At 50.0% G+C, this 18,598-nt stretch overlaps 1 protein-coding gene across 1 annotated transcript in view; it reads right to left on the bottom strand.

Moving 5' to 3' along the window:
• RUNX1 (RUNX family transcription factor 1) overlaps positions 1-18,598 on the bottom strand; it is a 157,236-nt gene that overhangs the window by 57,292 nt on the left and 81,346 nt on the right. The window contains 2 exon segments of the mRNA XM_039553617.1: positions 12,222-12,378; positions 17,401-17,654. Of these exon segments, the coding sequence (XP_039409551.1) occupies positions 12,222-12,378; positions 17,401-17,654 (411 nt within the window).

Here is an 18,598-nt window from a genome sequence, read left to right as displayed (position 1 = left end):
GCCACCAGTGATGCTTTGGCACAGAATAAAACTTTGCCTCTTCTGTTTGATCTGCTGCTGTCTCGTCAGAAAAAAAAAAAAAACCCAAACAGCTGCAGCTGGAGCAAGAGGCATCCGAAAAAACACCGTGATTTGTTTACCAGCAGCACCACAGAGGCCACTGGATTTAAATATGCAATAAAGCTGTTATTGACCTCAGCTGCTCCGAGCTGGAAATGGTTTAATTGTGACCACCGCAGACCAACGGTCCCAACACCCAAATGAGGGTGGTGGCCCCAAAAAAGTCCTCCAGGGAGAACTTAGAGCCTCTTGCAGTGCCTAAAGGGGCTCCAAAACAGCTGCAGAGGGACTTGGGACAAGGCATGGAGGGACAGGAATAGTTTAAGATGGAGGAAGGAAGGGTTAGATGGGATTTTTGGGAAGGAATTCCCTGTGAGAGAGGGAGGCCTTGGCATAGAAAAGTTGTGGCTGCCCCTGGATCCCTGGAAGTGTCCAAGGCCAGCTTGGAGCAGCCTGGGGTGGTGGAAGGTGTCCCTGCCCATGGCACTGGATGATTTTTAAGTTCCCTTCCAACCCAAACCATTCCACGATTCCAAAACTCCCCATCCAAATCAGTCACAGGGGGAAACGGAGCTGCTTGTGTGTTTTGATGGATTTTTTTTAGGGTTTAAGCATGTGTCAAGCTGGAAATTTGGGAAATACAAGCCCTTCCCTCCTTCCAGAGCAGCCTGGCTCAGATAAACCCGTGCTTGGGAACGTTTCTGCCGAGTGCCTCACTCCAGGAAGTTCTTCTCTCTGTGTTTACACAGCATCTCCTTACCCAGAATGAAATCTCCAGCGCTCTAAATCAGTAAGTGTTTTGTTCTGGATTTCTGTGGGGCCAAAAGGGGTCCTGCTGCGAACTGGAACCCCCAGAAATACTGGATTTGTTGTGCAATAAGGGTGGAAAAGCAGCTCACCCCTGCAGGAATATGTCTGCTGCTGGCTTTTTCCTTTTCCTGTCCTTCTCAGCTCCCAAATCCTGATTTTTTTTGACAATAAAGGTGGAAAAGCAGCTCACCCCTGCAGGAATATGTCTGCTTCTGTTTTTTTCCTGTTCCTTTCCTCCCCAGCTCCCAAATCCTGATTTTTTTTTTGCAATAAGGGTGGAAAAGCAGCTCACCCCTGCAGGAATATTGTTGGTGTTGGCTTTTCCCCTTCCCTTTCCTCCCCAGCTCCCAAATCCTGAATTTTTTTTGACAATAAAGGTGGAAAAGCAGCTCACCCCTGCAGGAATATGTCTGCTTCTGGTTTTTCCCTGTTCCTTTCCTCCCCAGCTCCCAAATCCTGAATTTTTTTTGACAATAAAGGTGCAAAAGCAGCTCATTCCTGGAGAAACATGCCTGATACTGGCTTTTTCCCTTTCCTTCCCAGCTCCCTGCAGCACTCCAGACATGCCCTCCACACTCTTTTCCTCCCATTCTCCATGGTTTTTCCTGGCTGCCAACTCCATTGCTGGGGTGGAAAACAGCAGAGCTGCTGTGGGATTCCCAGAGCCGGGAGGCCAGGAGAAGGTTGTGTCTTGGGGTGGAATCCTTTCAATTATTTTGGTGAAGCCAAAATGAGGGTGCTCAGCCAAAATGCACCAATTATTGTGGCACTTTTAACCCGAGGCAACACAGGAATTACATTGAGCAACCCAAATTACATCACTGAAATCAAGCAACGTTAATAGAGACGTTGTCAAGCTCAGCAGGCACTCAAACTGAATTTTACCTTATCTGGGTGATAAGGGAAGTTCCTGTCACTCAGGTGGAGATTTTCCCTGCCAGTCTGCTTCTTCCAGAAGTCAAAAATATCATCCCGAGCTGCAGACATGAAATATTGACCCAGGAAGCTGCTGCTGCACTCGGTGTTATTTTCCAGCTGTTCAAACCAAGCTGACTCAGGCCCTGAGTTTTGCTGCTACCTGGGATCTCAATTCTGTGCAGGAGATGTGAATATACCCCCAAAAAAAACACCTGGGAGGAGTCTCAGGTTCCATGAAAAGAGAAAAGTCATCACAGGCAGGTTCCTTGCAGGAGGCCAGGGCTGCTGCCAAGTGGCAGAATCAAGGGATGAAAAGACTCTGGGAGATGCTCAGAGGAGTTTCAAGCGGACCCCAGGATACCAAAAGAGCACAAATATCTTGGGGAGCTTCCCTGGAGGAGTCTGGGGCTGCTCCCTGAAAGCTCAGCTCCCTCGAGGAGATGGGAGGGAGGTTCCAAAGTCGCTTTTTCCCTCTTTTGAGGTACCAACATTCAAACCCCTTTCCTCAGAGAAACTTTAACCTGATGGGATGAACACCCAGCATCCCAGAAACGTGTCAGTGCCACTTTTAAAATCCCATTTCTACCCAAATGCCGCTTTTTGTCCCTTCCTGGAGCAAGCACCACCTTCAGCATTTCACCTGGAGCCCTCAGAAGCCTCTCCCTTGCAGGACAGGGATTGCTCACCCTGCCAAGCGTTGCAAGGGTGGGACCGAGCTCACTGAAACAGCCACGATTTTTCTGTCTGTGGGGTTTTTTTTTCTGGGGGGGGCGGGGGGGACACAGATGTTTACACTTGAATTTGACAATTTGTGTGCAGCCAGTTTCGCTTCTGTGCTGCTGAGGGGTTTCACTTCCCCAGGCTGTGTGCGTGGTGATGACACCACCCTGTGTTAATCCCTTCCCTGACAGCCAGACCGAGGGTGGAAAAGGGCAGCCTGGTGGCACCTGATGGCCTTTCCCTCCTCCAGCAGCTCGGGTTGGGTGTGCATTCCTTGCAAAAGCTCATGGCTGTGCTGGGAGAGAGGAGTCTCAGCTCGATTCCTGTGATCTCCCTCTCTCAGGTTGCTGCTTCTGCCACCTTCATGGGATTTTTCCTGTGAATGTGCTTGAGTAGAGATGCCACAAAAGCACAGTTTGTTCTGTTTAGAGAATACAAATATGTGGCAGTTGAGTAGCAGGAGATCCTGGATGTGGGTAGGAAATGGTTGTGGCCATGGATCAGGAAGGAGCTGTGGCAGAAGGCAGGAAAATAACTCTGAGAATCTCGGAGAGGATATAAACAAAAGAGGACATAAAAAAGAGGAGGGCTCTGAAGACAGGATGCCCTACAGCAGAATGCCAGAATGGTTTGGGGTGGAAGAGACCTTAAAGCCCATCCAGTGCCATCCCTGCCATGGGCAGGGACACGTCCCACTGTGCCAGGCTGCTCCAAGCCCCAATGTCCAGCCTGGCCTTGGGCACTGCCAGGGATCCAGGGGCAGCCCCAGCTGCTCTGGGCACCCTGTGCCAGGGCCTGCCCACCCTGCCAGGGAACAATTCCTGCCCAATCTCCCATCCAGCCCTGCCCTCTGGCACTGGGAAGCCATTCCCTGGCTCCTGGCCCTCCATGCCTTGGGAATTGTCTCTCTCCAGCTTTCCTGCAGCTCCTTCAGGCCCTGCAAGGCCACACTGAGCTCAGCCCAAAGCTTCTCCTCTCCAGGCTGAACAATCCCAGCTCTCGCAGCCTTTCCTCCCAGCAGAGCTGCTCCATCCCTCTGCTCATCCTGGTGCCTCCTCCGGCCTCTCTCCAGCAGCTCCACGTCCTCCCTGTGCTGGTCCCAGGGCTGGGGCAGCTCTGCAGGTGGGCTCTCACCTGAGCACAGGGGCACAGGGGCACAAAAGCCACCCCAGGGTGACACCCAGGAGCTGGCACAGCCATGAGTCACCTCTGTCTGCCAACACCAACAACCCCCAAGACCAAACCACTGGGAATGCCCTGTGTGGTGATGGCCAATTCCACAGTGGGACTATTTGGAGCTGTGGGAGGAATTTGGCTGCCAGGACCATGATTTGTGTTTCAGCATCCTGAGGTCCTGTGGAAAGCCCAGTTTCGGGCTTTGTGGTGGAGGTGGTTTCTGTGGATGTCTCTGCACCAGAGTTACCCCAATCTCTTGGATGGTTTCCCTTTCTGCCCTCAAAGACAACCCCAGTGACCTGCTGGAGCTGCATTTTTGGGGTGGGATGCTGCCTGAGACTGGAAGCCTGCAGATCAAGTTTCCAAAAGGGATGAAAGCCTTAAATCCATGGAGCGAGGGGGAGGAAGGAAGACCTTTTAATGGAAAAGCCAAGCAGCTTCTACCTCTAAGTGGAGTGGCTGCAGCAACCACTATAAAATTCTCATGAACCTGGGTGGAGACAATAATTACAGCACAGAAAGAATGAAATGCTTGGGGTGCCTGGCCCCTGCACAAGTGGCAGCACAAGGAGATCTCAGCTGGAGTCTTTAGAAGCAATAATTATTATTAAAATATTTCAAGGCTTGAAATACAGCTACTCAATTTCCACAAACACATTGTTTCAACACAGATTCACAGAGGCTGAAATTATTCTTTCCCCAAAAATGTCTCTAATGGAAATTTCAGATGCTTCTATGCCTGGGCTACCCCAAAACCTGAATCTCTGCTTCTGAGCTGGGATGTAAATATCAGGGAATTTTGATTTTTTTCCCTCAGAGTGAAATAATTTCTGTTTTAAATGAAGTGCTCATCTAGACCAGAGCTAGGTCAGAAATGACCTGGCCTCCACAAAGTGCATCCAGCTCTGTCCACAAACTGTCCTGGCTGCTGTGTCACCGCTGAGGAGTTCAGGGGAAAGGGAAAAACAGGAACAGCAGGTGGAAAGGACAGTTTGGGATGAAATGGCTCCAATGCAAAGCTGTTCCCACCTTCTCACTGAAAATGCCTTGGGATCCTTAAGCCTAATAATAGTCCTGAGCCCAGCTATAATTTCAGACCATTCATCAGCTTTTTGAGGTAGAAATTATCCCCCAGACTTTATAGGGATGACAGAGACGTGGCAAGGTTAAGGCCCAGCTTCACGAGCGGATTTATCCGTCTGAAGTGGGATCCAGGCTGGATCCAAACGCTTCAGTCCAAAATTGCATCTCTCACCTCTCCCATTCCCCCAGTCCAGGTGGATTTCTGAGGGGGTTTCTCCTGAAAAACATCCCCAAGCCCTCGAGGCCGCAAGCTCAGGCCCTCAGAGGGGTCAGTCGGCCTTGACCTGCAGCCACTGTCCCCTGTCCTTGACTCCTTCCAAGGGCTGGAGGGCCAGGAGCCAGGGAATGGCTTCCCAGTGCCAGAGGGCAGGGCTGGATGGGAGATTGGGCAGGAATTGTTCCCTGGGAGGGTGGGCAGGCCCTGGCACAGGGTGCCCAGAGCAGCTGGGGCTGCCCCTGGATCCCTGGCAGTGCCCAAGGCCAGGCTGAATGTGGTTCTGAGCAACGTGGGATAGGGAAAAGTGTCCCTGCCATGGCAGGGGTTGGAATGAGGTGATCTTTATGATCCCGTCCTTTCCAAACCATTCCATGATTCCACGGCGCAGCTCAGGAGCTGGGAACAAACCCTCTCCTCACCCTGTGGTGACCCCTGGGCACGGCTACAGGCAGAGGCTCCATCTCTGGTGAGCAGGGAAGGTGTGGATTCCCTGGAAGAGCAACGCCCTGTCTGACCAGGAGAAGCGAGGAGCACTTTTATCCCCATCAGTGACATTCCAGCAGTGAGGAATTCCACCTGCAGCGGAAGCGGATCAATCCCAACCTGACAATTCCTTTCTCCAGCAGCTCTCTGAGCACAGCAGCTGCCCTGGGACTGTTTCCTCGGAGCTGATTTGCTTGAAGCAAGGGCTCTCTGTGCTGCCATCCCACTAATGCAGCGCACATTGATCCCAGAGCTCGGCAAAGCCCCGGGGTCACTCGATGGAGATCCAGGGAGGGGGGATAACGCTGCCATTACCAACCTGGAAGCTGCCAACTTCCCCCAGAGACAGCTCCGTGGCCTTGGAGATGGACAGGGCTTTGTGCCTAAAGTCCAGCCTGTGGAAAATTTGTGGCTTTGCCAGAGCTTTTCCTTCAGTTCCTCCCTGAACTTCAGGGAACTGATGTGGACACACACGGCTCCAAGCACTGCCCCACCGGAGAGCTCTCATGGCTCCGAGCCCTCCAGGCAGCTGCTTCCCTCCTCCTTCCCTCTCCAGAACCTCCTCCCTCGCCCTCCCCACACGGCAGGTTCGGTGGGAAAAGGCAACAGGAACTTAGGATCGTTCCTTGCATCCTTTTTTGAGCCCCAAACCTGCCCCGGTGCTAAAGGCTCACACGGAATTCCCACCCTGTGTCCAGAGGCTGCAGCTCTCCCAGGGGACTCCCAGGAATATCATCAAGAGAGGGAGGAAAGGGGGCAGAGATGAAGGGAGTAACGATTTGGAGAGGCTGCATGGAAATAATATGGTGGGAAAAGCTTTGGGAAGCAGGATGGGGGCAAAAAATGTGGAGAGACGCAGCGTTAAGGTAATAGAAAATTTTTAAAAAGTCTATTTTTACTATTTTTTCCTGTTCCTAAAGGGTTTTTGGAAGGGAACAGAGACTGATTCAGCCGGATGGGGGTTTCTGCACATGACTGTGCTGGAAAAGACTCTCTTGACAGCGATTGTCAGCCACTGATTTGCAGCATCCTCGCTCCTACTCAAGTTCTCGGGCCAGCACTAAGCCTGATTTATCTCCCAGCAGGATTTTATTTTGGTGACAAAATAGCTGCTCTTATTGGAGTTGGGATATGGGGAAAACAAATAAAGGTACCCCCCAAAAAATCAGTATATTTTGACCAGAACTCCACGAGTTCTGAAGGGCGGCACCAAAAACTAAACAGCAAAATAAAAACAAAATTAAAAAAACAGAAAACCATCAAACCAACAAGGAAAAAGCTGCAGGGCAAACAGATCTCTCGAAACTATGTAACCTTTTCATCTCGAGAGGTACTTTGTTTTCCCTAAACAACATTCTGGGAAACCCTTTTATCAGGGCAAAAAATAAAAACCCGGGAAAACGCTCTGAGGACGGCGTCTGCCTCATCCTCGCCGCTGCAAAAATGTCCAAGCGGAGCCGTGCAGAACCAAAAAATAGATTTATTGTTATTGGACTGAGGGCAGTGGTTCAGCACTTGGCATGGCCACTGTTTACAGCGGGAATGCTCCCGGAGACAGGAAGTTCTCCGAGCCCTCTGCCATTATTTTTCTCCTGTTGACGCGTTCGGAGCGGGAGGTTTTTCACCCTCGATGAAATCTTCAGTGACGCGGCACAGAGGGGTTTTCGGGAGCTGGCAGAGCCACTAACGCAGCCTCATCCCACGGGATGTTTTTTGGGAGTCCAACCCTCACAGGGAGCAGCATCACCCATGGGGTTAATTCCATAAAAATTGGGGATTCCCAACTCCGTCTGCTCGGAGCGAGAGAGCAGCTTGGCACTGGGAAAGTTTTCTCCTCTCCCCTTCTCCTGCCATTACATCCCTGCTGAGTTTCTGTCCCCTTGGAGGGCTGGGTTTGCTGCTCAGCCTCATCCCAGAGAAGGTTTTTTGGGAATCCAACCCCCACAGGGAGCAGCATCATCCATGGAGTTAATTCCACAATGGAGGATTCCCAACTCCGGCTGCTCGGAGCAAGGGAGCACCTTGAGCACTGGGAAAAGCTGCTCCTCTCCTGTCCTCCTCCCACTGCATCCCTGCTGAGGTTTCTATCCCTTTGGAGGGCTGGATTTGCTGCTCAGCCTCCCTGGGATTGCACGGAAATCTTGGCTCATATTAATGACACAACCAAGCCACCCTAAGTCACTTAAAAATGAAATTATCGCTCGGGGCCTCTGTTTTTTAGGGAAAAATTCCCTGTTCAGAGCAGAATGGAGGGAGAAGAGTCCTTGTCCTCTAACACACGCCCAGGGCACAGCCCCTTCCTTACACTGAGCCATGAAATCATGGAATGGTTTGGATTGGAAGGAACATCAGAAATCATCCAGCTCTGGATGGATGGAGCAGGGACGCCTTCCACTGTCCCAGGTTGCTCCAAGCTGGCCTCGGACACTCCCAGGGATGGGGCAGCCACAGATTCTCTGGGAAATCCATTCCAGCCCCTCACCACCCTCACAGGGAAGAATTTCTTCCCAATATCCAAAGGAAATTCCCATGTGCCTGCAGCCAAACCTCCCTCCTGCTGGCTGTAGCATCCTTCAAATGCCACATCTTTATCAATCCAGACTCTAAAGAAATGAGTTTGTTTTAAACTCTATCAATTGACCCATTTTTTTTTTTTCCAGTCGATTGCTGTTGGATTTTTTCTATTTCCATCCCATCTGGCAAACTCTGCTTCTTGTGACTGCAGGATCTGATCCCACGTCCCCTGCAGCATTCCAAAGGCTTGGATCAGAACCTGGACGCCTGCTTAATACTGGTTTTACGACCCTGCTCAAGAGCAGCATCCTCTGTTTTGCACATACTTTTATAATTTTGAGTGCATTTCAGTCAAAAAAAATGAAACCAACTTCAACCAAGTGCTCAAATAACGCAGCCACGAAGCGAAGCTGCACAGAAGGAGCAAAATTCTGGCTTGGGAAGACCAATAAAAATAATTGGATTTGAAATCCCGGCCAGTTATTTTGGAGTATTTTTGAGATTTTTGTCTTAAAGTGAATTTTTTTCCCTGAGAATGATATCCAGGAGGAAGAGTCCTGATGGCAGAAACTGTGCCTGCTACAATCTCTCGTGTTCTGCACCTGCTTTCGCTCCATGGAAATTGAGAAATCCCCCAAAATTTACTGATTCCTCTGATCCTGAGGAGATACAAGCACGGATTTAATTTTCCAGCCTTTCCAAGATGCAGTTTTTAAAACCCTCCTGGAGCTCCAGCTCTCAGGTTTAGATTGAGATCTCCTGCAGCAAGCCAAGGCACTTCTCCATCAGCTACTCTTCGGATAACCCATTAATAATCATTTTCATCTGGAAAACATGTTTATTTGTTGGGGTTTTTGGAATCTTACGTCCCACAAAGAAGATAGGAACTGGGATGAGTGATTCCATGAGGAAAATATGTCATATTCCCCAAACCACGGAGCTCTCCCTCTCCAAAATAACTATTTATTTTTCATTTCAGCCAATGAACTTCTACGGTGTCAGGCTTTTTTGCATCAGATCCATTTCATCAGAGTGACCTAAACCGGTTCTTTATCCACTAAAAAAACAGGGATACGTCGCAGCAGGAGCAGTTGGGAGCTTGGAATGTTCATGAACGGAGGGCGAAAAATCAAGATTAATTTAGTTTTAAGCAGGTAATCAGGCCAAGGGGGGAGGCTGAGACTGGCTGGAGTTTTAAAAGGACATTTTTCTTTCCGAAATGACTCGGTGGGGCTCCCGAGCCAGACGGGCAGGTTTGCCCAGTAGCATTCTCCAACTGGGCTGAGGAATCGGAGCCCTGGATCCCGGCCAAATCCAATGGAAATCTCTTTGGTTGAGGGAATAAAAAAGCCAAATTGCTTTTCTACCACATGTCCAGGTTTTGGGTGACCTGTGACAGTCTCGCTCCTATTCCGGGTGGGAAGAAAATCAAATGTTATGGGTTTTTAATTCTAAACAAGGCTCAGGGCAACCTTTGGGTGTTGGACACGGAATGAAGCTGAAATTTTGGCTGATATTTGGTGCCAAATATTGATTAGGGGAAATCAACCCCCAGACCAGGGGGACTCGCTGTGACACTCCCACAACCAGGAGGAAAACGTGGAAAATCATGTTTGACCCAGGCTGCCCTGCTGGATTTCATGGAAGAAATTGAACTATTTATGAAGAGTGTCAAGAATGGGAATTTCCTCCTCAGAAGGGACAGAGCTGTGGCTGCTGAAGGGATTTTGCTGGCCACACCCGATGTTCACCTCTCAAAACCACTCCTGATTCTCCATCAGGGATTTAAACCAGGGATTTTAAATCCCCTGATGGGCACAAGGAGCCTCCACCGTGCCCTGAACCAACGTGAACTCTCCGTGCCTGCTCGCACAACGCCCCTGGCGCGGCATTATCACCGGTGGCACTGAGCTGATCCCAGCTCAAATATTCCACGGCAAACAAAGTTGGGGTTCATTTTCCTGCAGCCAAGTATCAAAGGCAGCAGTGGCCTTTGAAGCAGCCACCTTCTGCTGCAGGCTTTGTGCAAATGCCACAGAACAGCAGCTCAGAAATCCCGCACAAAGGCAAACAATCCCCACCTTTGGAAAACAATCCCCTGGCGGAGGAGTAAACAAAAGCATCCATTAGTCACCGCCCCAAAGATGGGCAGCCCGGGCAGGTGAGGATGTTTAAGCTTCGAGCCTGACTAAGAGCACGCAGCATTCCCAAATCCCTCCACTTAAAGGATCCCCAGGATCGCACCTGGAGATCACAGCCGGATACCCCAGGTTGGTGTCTGTGCGCCAGCGAGCGGCTGCTGGAGCAGGGTAAGGCCTCGGCCACGCTCTGTTCCCAATAAATAGGGCCTGTTTAGTCCCAGCTTCTGGATTTTGACCTTGAGGCTCCCCCAGTTGCCTGTTATGATTTCCAGCTTCATTACCATGGCCAGGAACTGAACTACAGGTTTGTTTTTATGAGCTTCTCCAGCGCTCTGCCAGCTATTCATTTGAATCTTCTAAACAGTCAGCTCTGAATCATAATGCAAATTCCATTTACTGAAAAGGTGGTACCTTTAATATACCAAATGACCACGTTTAATGACTGATACTTTTAGACATTACAGCATCTCTCATGTTTTCAGTAAATGGATATAATTTGCTCTGCATTACCCTATTATTACTCCTCGCTGGCATTACGAGGCGACGTTCTCAGCTGCGGGTGTTTTCCACCGAGCGCATTTGAAGGCGGCCCAAACAACACAGTTTGAGAGACAGCTGCCTCTGTACCCTCAGCTAAAAATGCTGCAGGACACAGAGGAAAACTGGATTTTATCCCTAAGATGTATTTACTGCTCCGGCAGGGCCGCGCTTTTCCAGCGTTGTGGCCGTGTTTGTGTTGGAAGGGGATCCACGGGCGCTTTTCACTTCAAAGGCAAGGAAAGGCTGTTGTGTATAATCAGGAGAACTTCCTTGCTCTGCAGCCTGACACATCTCCCATTGGGAAGAACAGCCAGAAGTGGGTCAGCTTTGGGACTCTCCTGCAAACACGCTCAGGAATCCCTTTGTGGAAGCAGGACACGGCTCGGGTGTCACATGGAGACAGAGGGAGGGGGAAATGGGGAGGAAGGGGCAGCAGTCCCTGACTGCTGAGGGACACCGGGGCACGAATTGCTCCAAAATGAAACCTCCTGAAGCTCAGGAGACACTGAATTGTCACTAAATTGTCCTGGAATAATGCTGGAATACCATAACACCCCATTCTGATTTGAAAGACAAATGCAGCAGAAAAATACACACTAAAATTCCACATGGATTCACACTGGAAATGTGATGGATTTTCATCCCTGACCTTAAGAGAGGCTGCTCCTTCTCCTGAGCTTTTTCTGAGCCACAATCTGCTGGCTTCTCTTTGGGGCTTTGACTGAACCTCCCTGCAGTCCCCTCACCATTCAGTTAATTTATTTTAAGTGCTTCTCTTGGAATTTATGGGATTTAAGAAAAGGAATGAAGTTTTAAAGGGTCCTTCTGTGGATTTTTTTGGGGGCGAAGCTTTGTGCACCTGCCCACTCACGGGCAATGCATCAGGTGCTATCTGCAGCTTCCTAATATTTTTATATAGTCCCAATCTAAGTCAGCTTCAACTCTTAATTGGTTATTTATGCTCCAAAAGCCTTTTTATTTATACCAGTGACTACTGGTTATGGCAGATACGGTAAATCGGATTTTAAACCCCTCTGTCCTGCCTGGCCTCTCCCATCCACATTGCAGGAGACATTAATTAATAGGATTGTTGCATTTTGAGAGAAAAAAGATCAGAAGAAGAGCCTTCAGCAGGTCAGGAACCTGCAAAATTTTTAGATCTGTGCAGGAATTATTTGTACTTTTAGCTTGGAGAGATTTTGCAGCGAGTGCTGGGGAGCCCCGAGATGACCACGAGCTGAAAATTCTCATTCTAAATTGAAAATCTGCCACTTAAACCTAACCACGGGGAATATTGTGCTGCCTAAATTAGCAGGGGCAGAGTTGAAATGTCACTCTCTGGGTGGTTTAATCTTTTTTTCCCAACGAGATTTCACCCTTTAAAAACCGGAGTTAACGCGGAAAACGGGCCGGGAGAGAGCGCAGAAACCCATCCAGCTCATCCCGCGCCGCTGGAATCGACCTCCAGCACATTTTCCAGCATTCCCTGGCAGATAAAAACCCCCAACTCCACGTCCAGAGGCAGAAGGTGCCCCAGGAGCAGCCGGCACCCCCCGTACCTCTGCCGCTCCTGCCCACGAAGCGCAGGTCGTTGAACCGCGCCACCTGGTTCTTCATGGCGGCCGTGGCGTTCCGCAGCTCCGCCGAGTAATTCTCGTCGTTCCCGGCCATCACCGTCACCAGGGTCCCATCGGGGACGTCCCCCAGGGCCACCACCTGCAACAGCAAGGAGCAGAGCGCTCGGATCCCTTCGTTTCATGGGAAAGTGCCGGGGAGAAAACGGGGCAGAGAATCCACGGTGAAAATCTGGGTGGAGCAAGCAGGTGTTGGAGGAGATGGGAATCAGCCGGAATGGAAATCCTCTTCCTGCCTGAAATGTTGTCCCCCTTGTTAAGTCTCTAATCAAGGATTTGCAGTGTGGTTATGGAATTTGAGCTCTGAAATGATAAATTCCAGCCCCCCCCCCGCCCCGCCGTGAAATGGTGTCGTGTGGTTGATTTGTTGCTGCACTAAAATGTTTTCCAATCAGGACAAAAATTCTTCTCCCATTCCCTGGAGAACCAAAGGATGTAAGATAGTGAATTTTTAAAATATCATTATATCACCATCACTTATATTATCTAAAATGCATCTTCTTTACTCCTCATGGTGGATTTCTGCCACTTTAAACCCAATTTTTCCTGATGGTTGGACAGACATTTCTCTCCATTGATGCACCTCCGAAACACCCAGCTCTATGTGAAATAAAAAACGCTCTGAGATGAAAAAGACATGAAATGAGCTTCCCAAAATCGCTGTAATTGCCAGTAAATAAATTCAAGTAACAGCGCTCCATGGTTTGATTTATAGCAGGAGCTCTTAACAGAGCTGCCCAAGCAGAAATCCAGAATTAGGCCTCAATCAGTTTAGTCCCAATTTACTGAACAATTCCTTTTTTTTTCCTTTAGAAGCATAAAGCAAATACTTTTCAGACCTCACCCTCGAGTGGATGGATGGAAATCATGACCTGAACTACAGAAATCTGCCAAATTTTCCCAAAATATTTGTGCTCCTCGGTGCCAGCATCCATCAAGCACTTGGGAACACGGGATTCACTGGGTTTTTGATGAGAGATATCAAGATTACTGAACTTAAATATTCTGATTTCTTCCCACTATTCACACTGCTTCAATGATGAAAAATTTAATTTTTATTGTATCTTCCTGAATTCCCCAAACAAATTCAACCTGCTGGAATTCCGTGGATATCTGGGATGTCTCTCCATGTCCTCTGGCAAAAATCAGAGTTCAAATTATTTTGTCCAATTTTCTTTAGAGCCCATTGCTGTTTCCCCAATTCCACAGCAGCGAGCCCAGCACTGCTGCCAAAAAAACCCCCAAAACCCCCAAAAAACAAACCCAGAGATAAAAATCCAGCTTCTTTTTAATTCCTCTTTTGCCCTCTGGAAGAGGAACCAGCCCTCATTGCGTCCCCCGCGTTGCAGCTCGAGATTTTTCCTTCCTCTTAACGTTTTCTGACTTCAGTCCAGGCTGCTACAATTGGCTGAAGTTTGTCACAACCTGATTTTATTTCTCTTTTCTGACCTGTTTGTTCTTTAAAATCGGGATCAGCAGCTCCTTTACTTGATCCATCCCTGAGTTTTATTCCCCAGCTGCAGCCACCTCCCAAAATAGGAGAGAATTCCCCAGTTTCAGGTATTTCCCAGCTTTTCCTCCACGGGAGGCTGAGCTTTTCACTTCTGTGCTCTCCCTTTGCTCACCCCTAACCCTGATTTTCACTTCCACATGCAAAGCTCAAATCTCTGGGTCAAAATTCCCTCTTTACATCTCTATTTCAACTTCCTCTTTCCCCGTTCCTCCCCGGCCCTGAATTTGGGGTTTTTGTTCTCCTCTCTATGCTGTAATTTGGGTTTTGGGCCTGCTCTCTGCTCAGCTTTTCAGATTTCCCTGATTTTGGCAGACACGAGGCCCTGCTGGAAATGCTGAAGCTTGGAAATCTTCACAAAATCAGCAACTCTGAAGCCAGTTCTTAAAAACTCCTGCAAAATCTTAATGCCTCCACATCTAATAGGGGGGAAAAAAGAGGGAAAAGGGAAAATCAGAGCATTACCCTGCCTTGCAAATATTTAATTTAAGGGAATTTGTGCCAGGATTTAAAGCTTTCCCCAAGTTTTTCGTGGATCCAGGACCAGTTGTCTCTGACAGAACTATTTTAAAGCTTTCAAATCCCACCAGAGGCAACCTCGGCGATAAAAAACGTGAAGAAAATCTTAGAAACGAGTCAAAAACTGACCCAGCCCAGGAAAGAAACTGGACTTGAAAGTCACAGACAATAGAAACAGAAATACAAATATTGACATTAGAAAAAGGACTAAACAGATAAGCTGGGACTTGTTACTGGAGTTATCAAGGACTTCGGTGGAGTTTTTAGCTCTAAAAATTTGTATCTCCTGAGGAGTAAGAAGAGAACCAGGGTTGCAGCGGTGTGGAGTATCTAAATTTACTTCTTAAATTAATCCAAATTGGCCTCTTAAATTAAGATTTGGATTCTTAACAGCACTTAGACAAGGAATTTATATGGCACCCTATTGGTTGTTGTGTATTGTTTCCTAAGTTTCTTAGAATCATTCTTAAGTCTAGGAAAAACCGGTGGAAATGGATCATTTTGGTTTGAAATAACAGCCCAATCCTACAGATCAACCCTCATGAGTGGATTTTTCTAAATGTGAAAATCATCTGTCTCTTTTATTCACACAATGAATACAAATAACAAACACTTGATAAAACTCAGCGCTTTTTGTCGGATGCAAATAAAATTTTGGCAGCACAGGAATGATCTGAACTGAATTATTTTGTTTTTCCCTGGGCCAAATGGTCTGGAAAAAAATCCCGATTTTTAAAAATACCTTTGCAAATATTTAGCATTTAGTAGAAAACCACTGAGACGTGGCAAATTATTGCAGGATTTATTTCCCAGCCATCCATAGAGAGAGAATTTAGGGATGAAGGCGAGGAACACCGGGTACCCTGGCCAGCAGGTGCCTCCCAGCCCACCCTTCCAGGCTCTCCTAACGAAACCTTTTCCTGCTTTTAGGGTCGATTGGATTTTTTTTTTTCCCCCCTCCTGGCTATTTCCAGGTTAAATTATCCCAGTATTCCAAACTCCTGGAGAAGCTGCGCCAGCAGCGGGGTGAACACTGCGGCTGCGGGCAGGGATAGAGGAGGGAAAGCGGCTGCGGGCATCTCTGAAACCCCCTGGAATTTTTTCCAGGGGCAATTCCCACACCATCAGGGCATTCCCAGCTGCCAGGGGGGAGAGCGGGAGCGTGATCGGGCAGGAGAGGGAAGAGCCAACTCTCGTGTCCTTCCTCCGCCACGCCGGGAGGTGCCCGGGACTGGGATCCCCCAGGAAAAACCGGGATTCCTCTTATCTCCCTTCCCGGCGGGGCGGAGCGGCTTTCACTCCCGGACTTCTGCCTTCCAGGAGGAAAACTTCCCGGGTAATTAACAGCAGCCGCCTGGTGCGTGGGTAAGAGTGTAATAATTAATCCAAATGTGGGAATTTAGGAAGTGACCCCGTGATCAGCTCTTCCCTTTGCCCCGGCTCTTATCTGCCTACAACAAGACCAGACATAATAAAACTTTTCCCTAAAGCCGCCTCGTCAGCAGCATTTCCCAAAGCTGAGCTGATTCCTTTCTCCCTCGTTTCTCCTCTCCCCAAAAGAGAGGAAAGACTCGAGCCTGGTAGCCTTCAACACAAAAAAAGTTGTGCCGAGGCAGCCGGGGTTTAGCGGTGACCGCAAAAGAAAGCCCGGGCTTGACAAATCCCGATCCTAAATCAAAGCCCGGGGCTCGCAGGAGCTGCGTGTCTGTGCGGCTCCCGGCTCGGATAAAAGGATAAAGACAATAATTGCCTTTTCCTCCCCTTGCTCGGGAGCCAATCTACAGCAGCAGCGAGAAAAGCAGCGAGCTCAGGGAGGTAGCGACAGTCCCGAGTCAGAAGAAAGAGCGACAGCAAGGGGAGGATGATTTTACTCCAAGGGAGGATAATTTCCCTGGGAGCCGAGTAACGGGAAGGGAGGAAAGAGCCAGGAGCATCCCCCGCACCGCTCGGCGTGGTCCCGGTGGCCCGGGACAGGAGGGGGCCGGGATGTGCTCTCCCGTTCCCTTCTCCCCCTCTTTTGCCGGATTTTACTTGAGTTTAGCAAGGGACTCTGGAAATGGGGGGAGAACTCCAAGCGGCCTGCCCGGGTTAGGCCGCGACTTTTGCTGTTATTAAAACCAGCCAGTAAAAGAGGAACTGTGCGGATTTGGGATTGTCGCTGCGTTGTTTTGTGGTGTTTTCTCCCTCCGAGAGTCCCTGGCAGGGGGAAACCCGGCACGTCCCGAGCGGGGCCGGGGCTGCGGGCGGGTGTCCCCCGTGGGTGGCAGCGGGGACAGAGGGACCGGCCACTGCCCTGGGCAACTTCTGGGGGATCCCGGGGCTCCTTCAGTTCGTGCCACCCGCATCCATCTGCGGCATCTGCTCCCCGGCGCAGCCAAACTCGGCGGGTTTGGCTTTTTTAAAAATTTATTTTTTTTTTTTCCCCCTCGAGCAGAGCCGCCTCTCCCTGCCAGAGTTATGAATGGGGAGAAGAGAGAGGGAGGCAGCGGCTGCACGGAGCTTTCCCAGCCCTGCGCATTCCCCCGGCTGCCACCGCTCCTGCCCGGAGTGCGGCGGGGAGCGGGAAGGAGGGAAAGGATGGAAGGAAGGAGAGGAAAGGATGGAAGGAGGGAAAGGATGGAAGGAAGGAGGGGAAAGGATGGAAGGAGGGAAAGGATGGAAGGAGGGAAAGGATGGAAGGAGGGAAAGGATGGAAGGAAGGAGGGAAAGGATGGAAGGAAGGAGGGGAAAGATGGAAGGAAGGAGGGAAAGAATGGAAGGAAGGAGGGAAAGGATGGAAGGAAGGAGGGGAAAGATGGAAGGAAGGAGGGAAAGGATGGAAGGAAGGAGGGAAAGGATGGAAGGAGGGAAAGGATGGAAGGAAGGAGGGAAAGGGTGGAAGGAAGGAGAGAAAGGATGGAAGGAAGGAGAGAAAGGATGGAAGGAAGGAGAGAAAGGATGGAAGGAGGAAAGCGCAGAGCCACCGCGGCTTCCCCACTGGAGCGAGCCGGGTGCGGATCCGAGCCCCCATCCCCGGGACGCGCATCCTTCCCCCATTTCCCCCCCCGTCCCAACCCACCCCTGCCCAAGACCTACCTTGAAGGCGATGGGCAGCGTCTTGTTGCAGCGCCAGTGCGTGGGCAGCACGGAGCAGAGGAAGTTGGGGCTGTCGGTGCGCACCAGCTCCCCGGGGTGATCCGCCAGGACCTCCACCATGCTGCGGTCGGCGCTGCGCAGCTTCCCCGGCAAAGCCCCGCTGTGCTCGGCGCCGGGCAGCGGCAGCGGCTCGCTCATCTTCCCCGGGCTCAGCGTGGTGGAGGGCGGCGTGAAGCGGCGGCTGGTGCTGGTATCTACGGGGATACGCATCACAACAAGCCTTTAGAGCCACACACCTCCACTGAGTTCCTACAGAGCGGCCACGCGAGCGCAACTCCTCAGCGAGCCGCTCTCTGGGGACCAACATAAACGGGCACAGGCTGAGCACCCGCGGCAAAGTTGTTCCTACGCCGGGCCCCCGAGTTAATTTTTTTGCCGATAGCGAGCACGCCGAGCCTTAACTCTTGGCTTCCTGGCGAGGCGGAACAGATCCCGTTAATCCGATAAGCGCGAGGGTCGTGCGGGCGCGGCTTTACCGCGCATCGAGTCCGCGGCCGGGACGCGGCGAGTTAGCGGGGAGAAAGCTCATCCCAAACTCCCAGGGAGAAATAAAAATAGGGAGGCGAGCAAGCACGAGACGCGGTCGGAAACACGCGCAGAGCAGGCGCTTCCCAGTTTCTTCCAGGTGATTTCTCTCCCGTCCCAAGAGAAACCAAAATGCGCCGGCTTCTTCCGGAGGCAAAAATCGCTCTTTGAGAGAAATTCGGGGTTGTTCTTCAGAGGAGGCGGATCGCGAGCTCGGCTTGCTGATCAAAGGTCAGCTGGCTACAACCGTGGATATAAATTCACGGCCACACACTCACGCACACGCACATCTACCGGACTTCATCAAATATTTACAACAGAATCTGTAGAGAATTTAAACACAACAGGAATCCATTAATGTTCTCCGCGAGATTTTCTTTTTCTTTTCTTTTCTTTTTTTTTTTTTTTTAAAGCAGCCTTGAAAATGAGCTTCAGTAGTTCGGCTGGCGTTGCTCTAAGAGCGCTCGTGTCACGACCTTTCAATCATTCTTGCGCAAAAAGAAAAAAAAAAAAAAAAAGAAAAAGAAAAAGAAAAGAAAAGCCAAGCTCAGAGCATGGCATTCAAGCTTCAAATCTCTATCTTTGGACTTGGCTTTGGTTTAACGCCTTTCCT

This window comes from Corvus cornix, chromosome 1 (genome assembly GCF_000738735.6).
Source record: "Corvus cornix cornix isolate S_Up_H32 chromosome 1, ASM73873v5, whole genome shotgun sequence".
Classification (NCBI taxonomy): Eukaryota; Metazoa; Chordata; class Aves; order Passeriformes; family Corvidae; genus Corvus; species Corvus cornix.
Note: the sequence above shows the minus strand (reverse complement) of the source record. Positions and strands in the feature narration are given on the sequence as shown.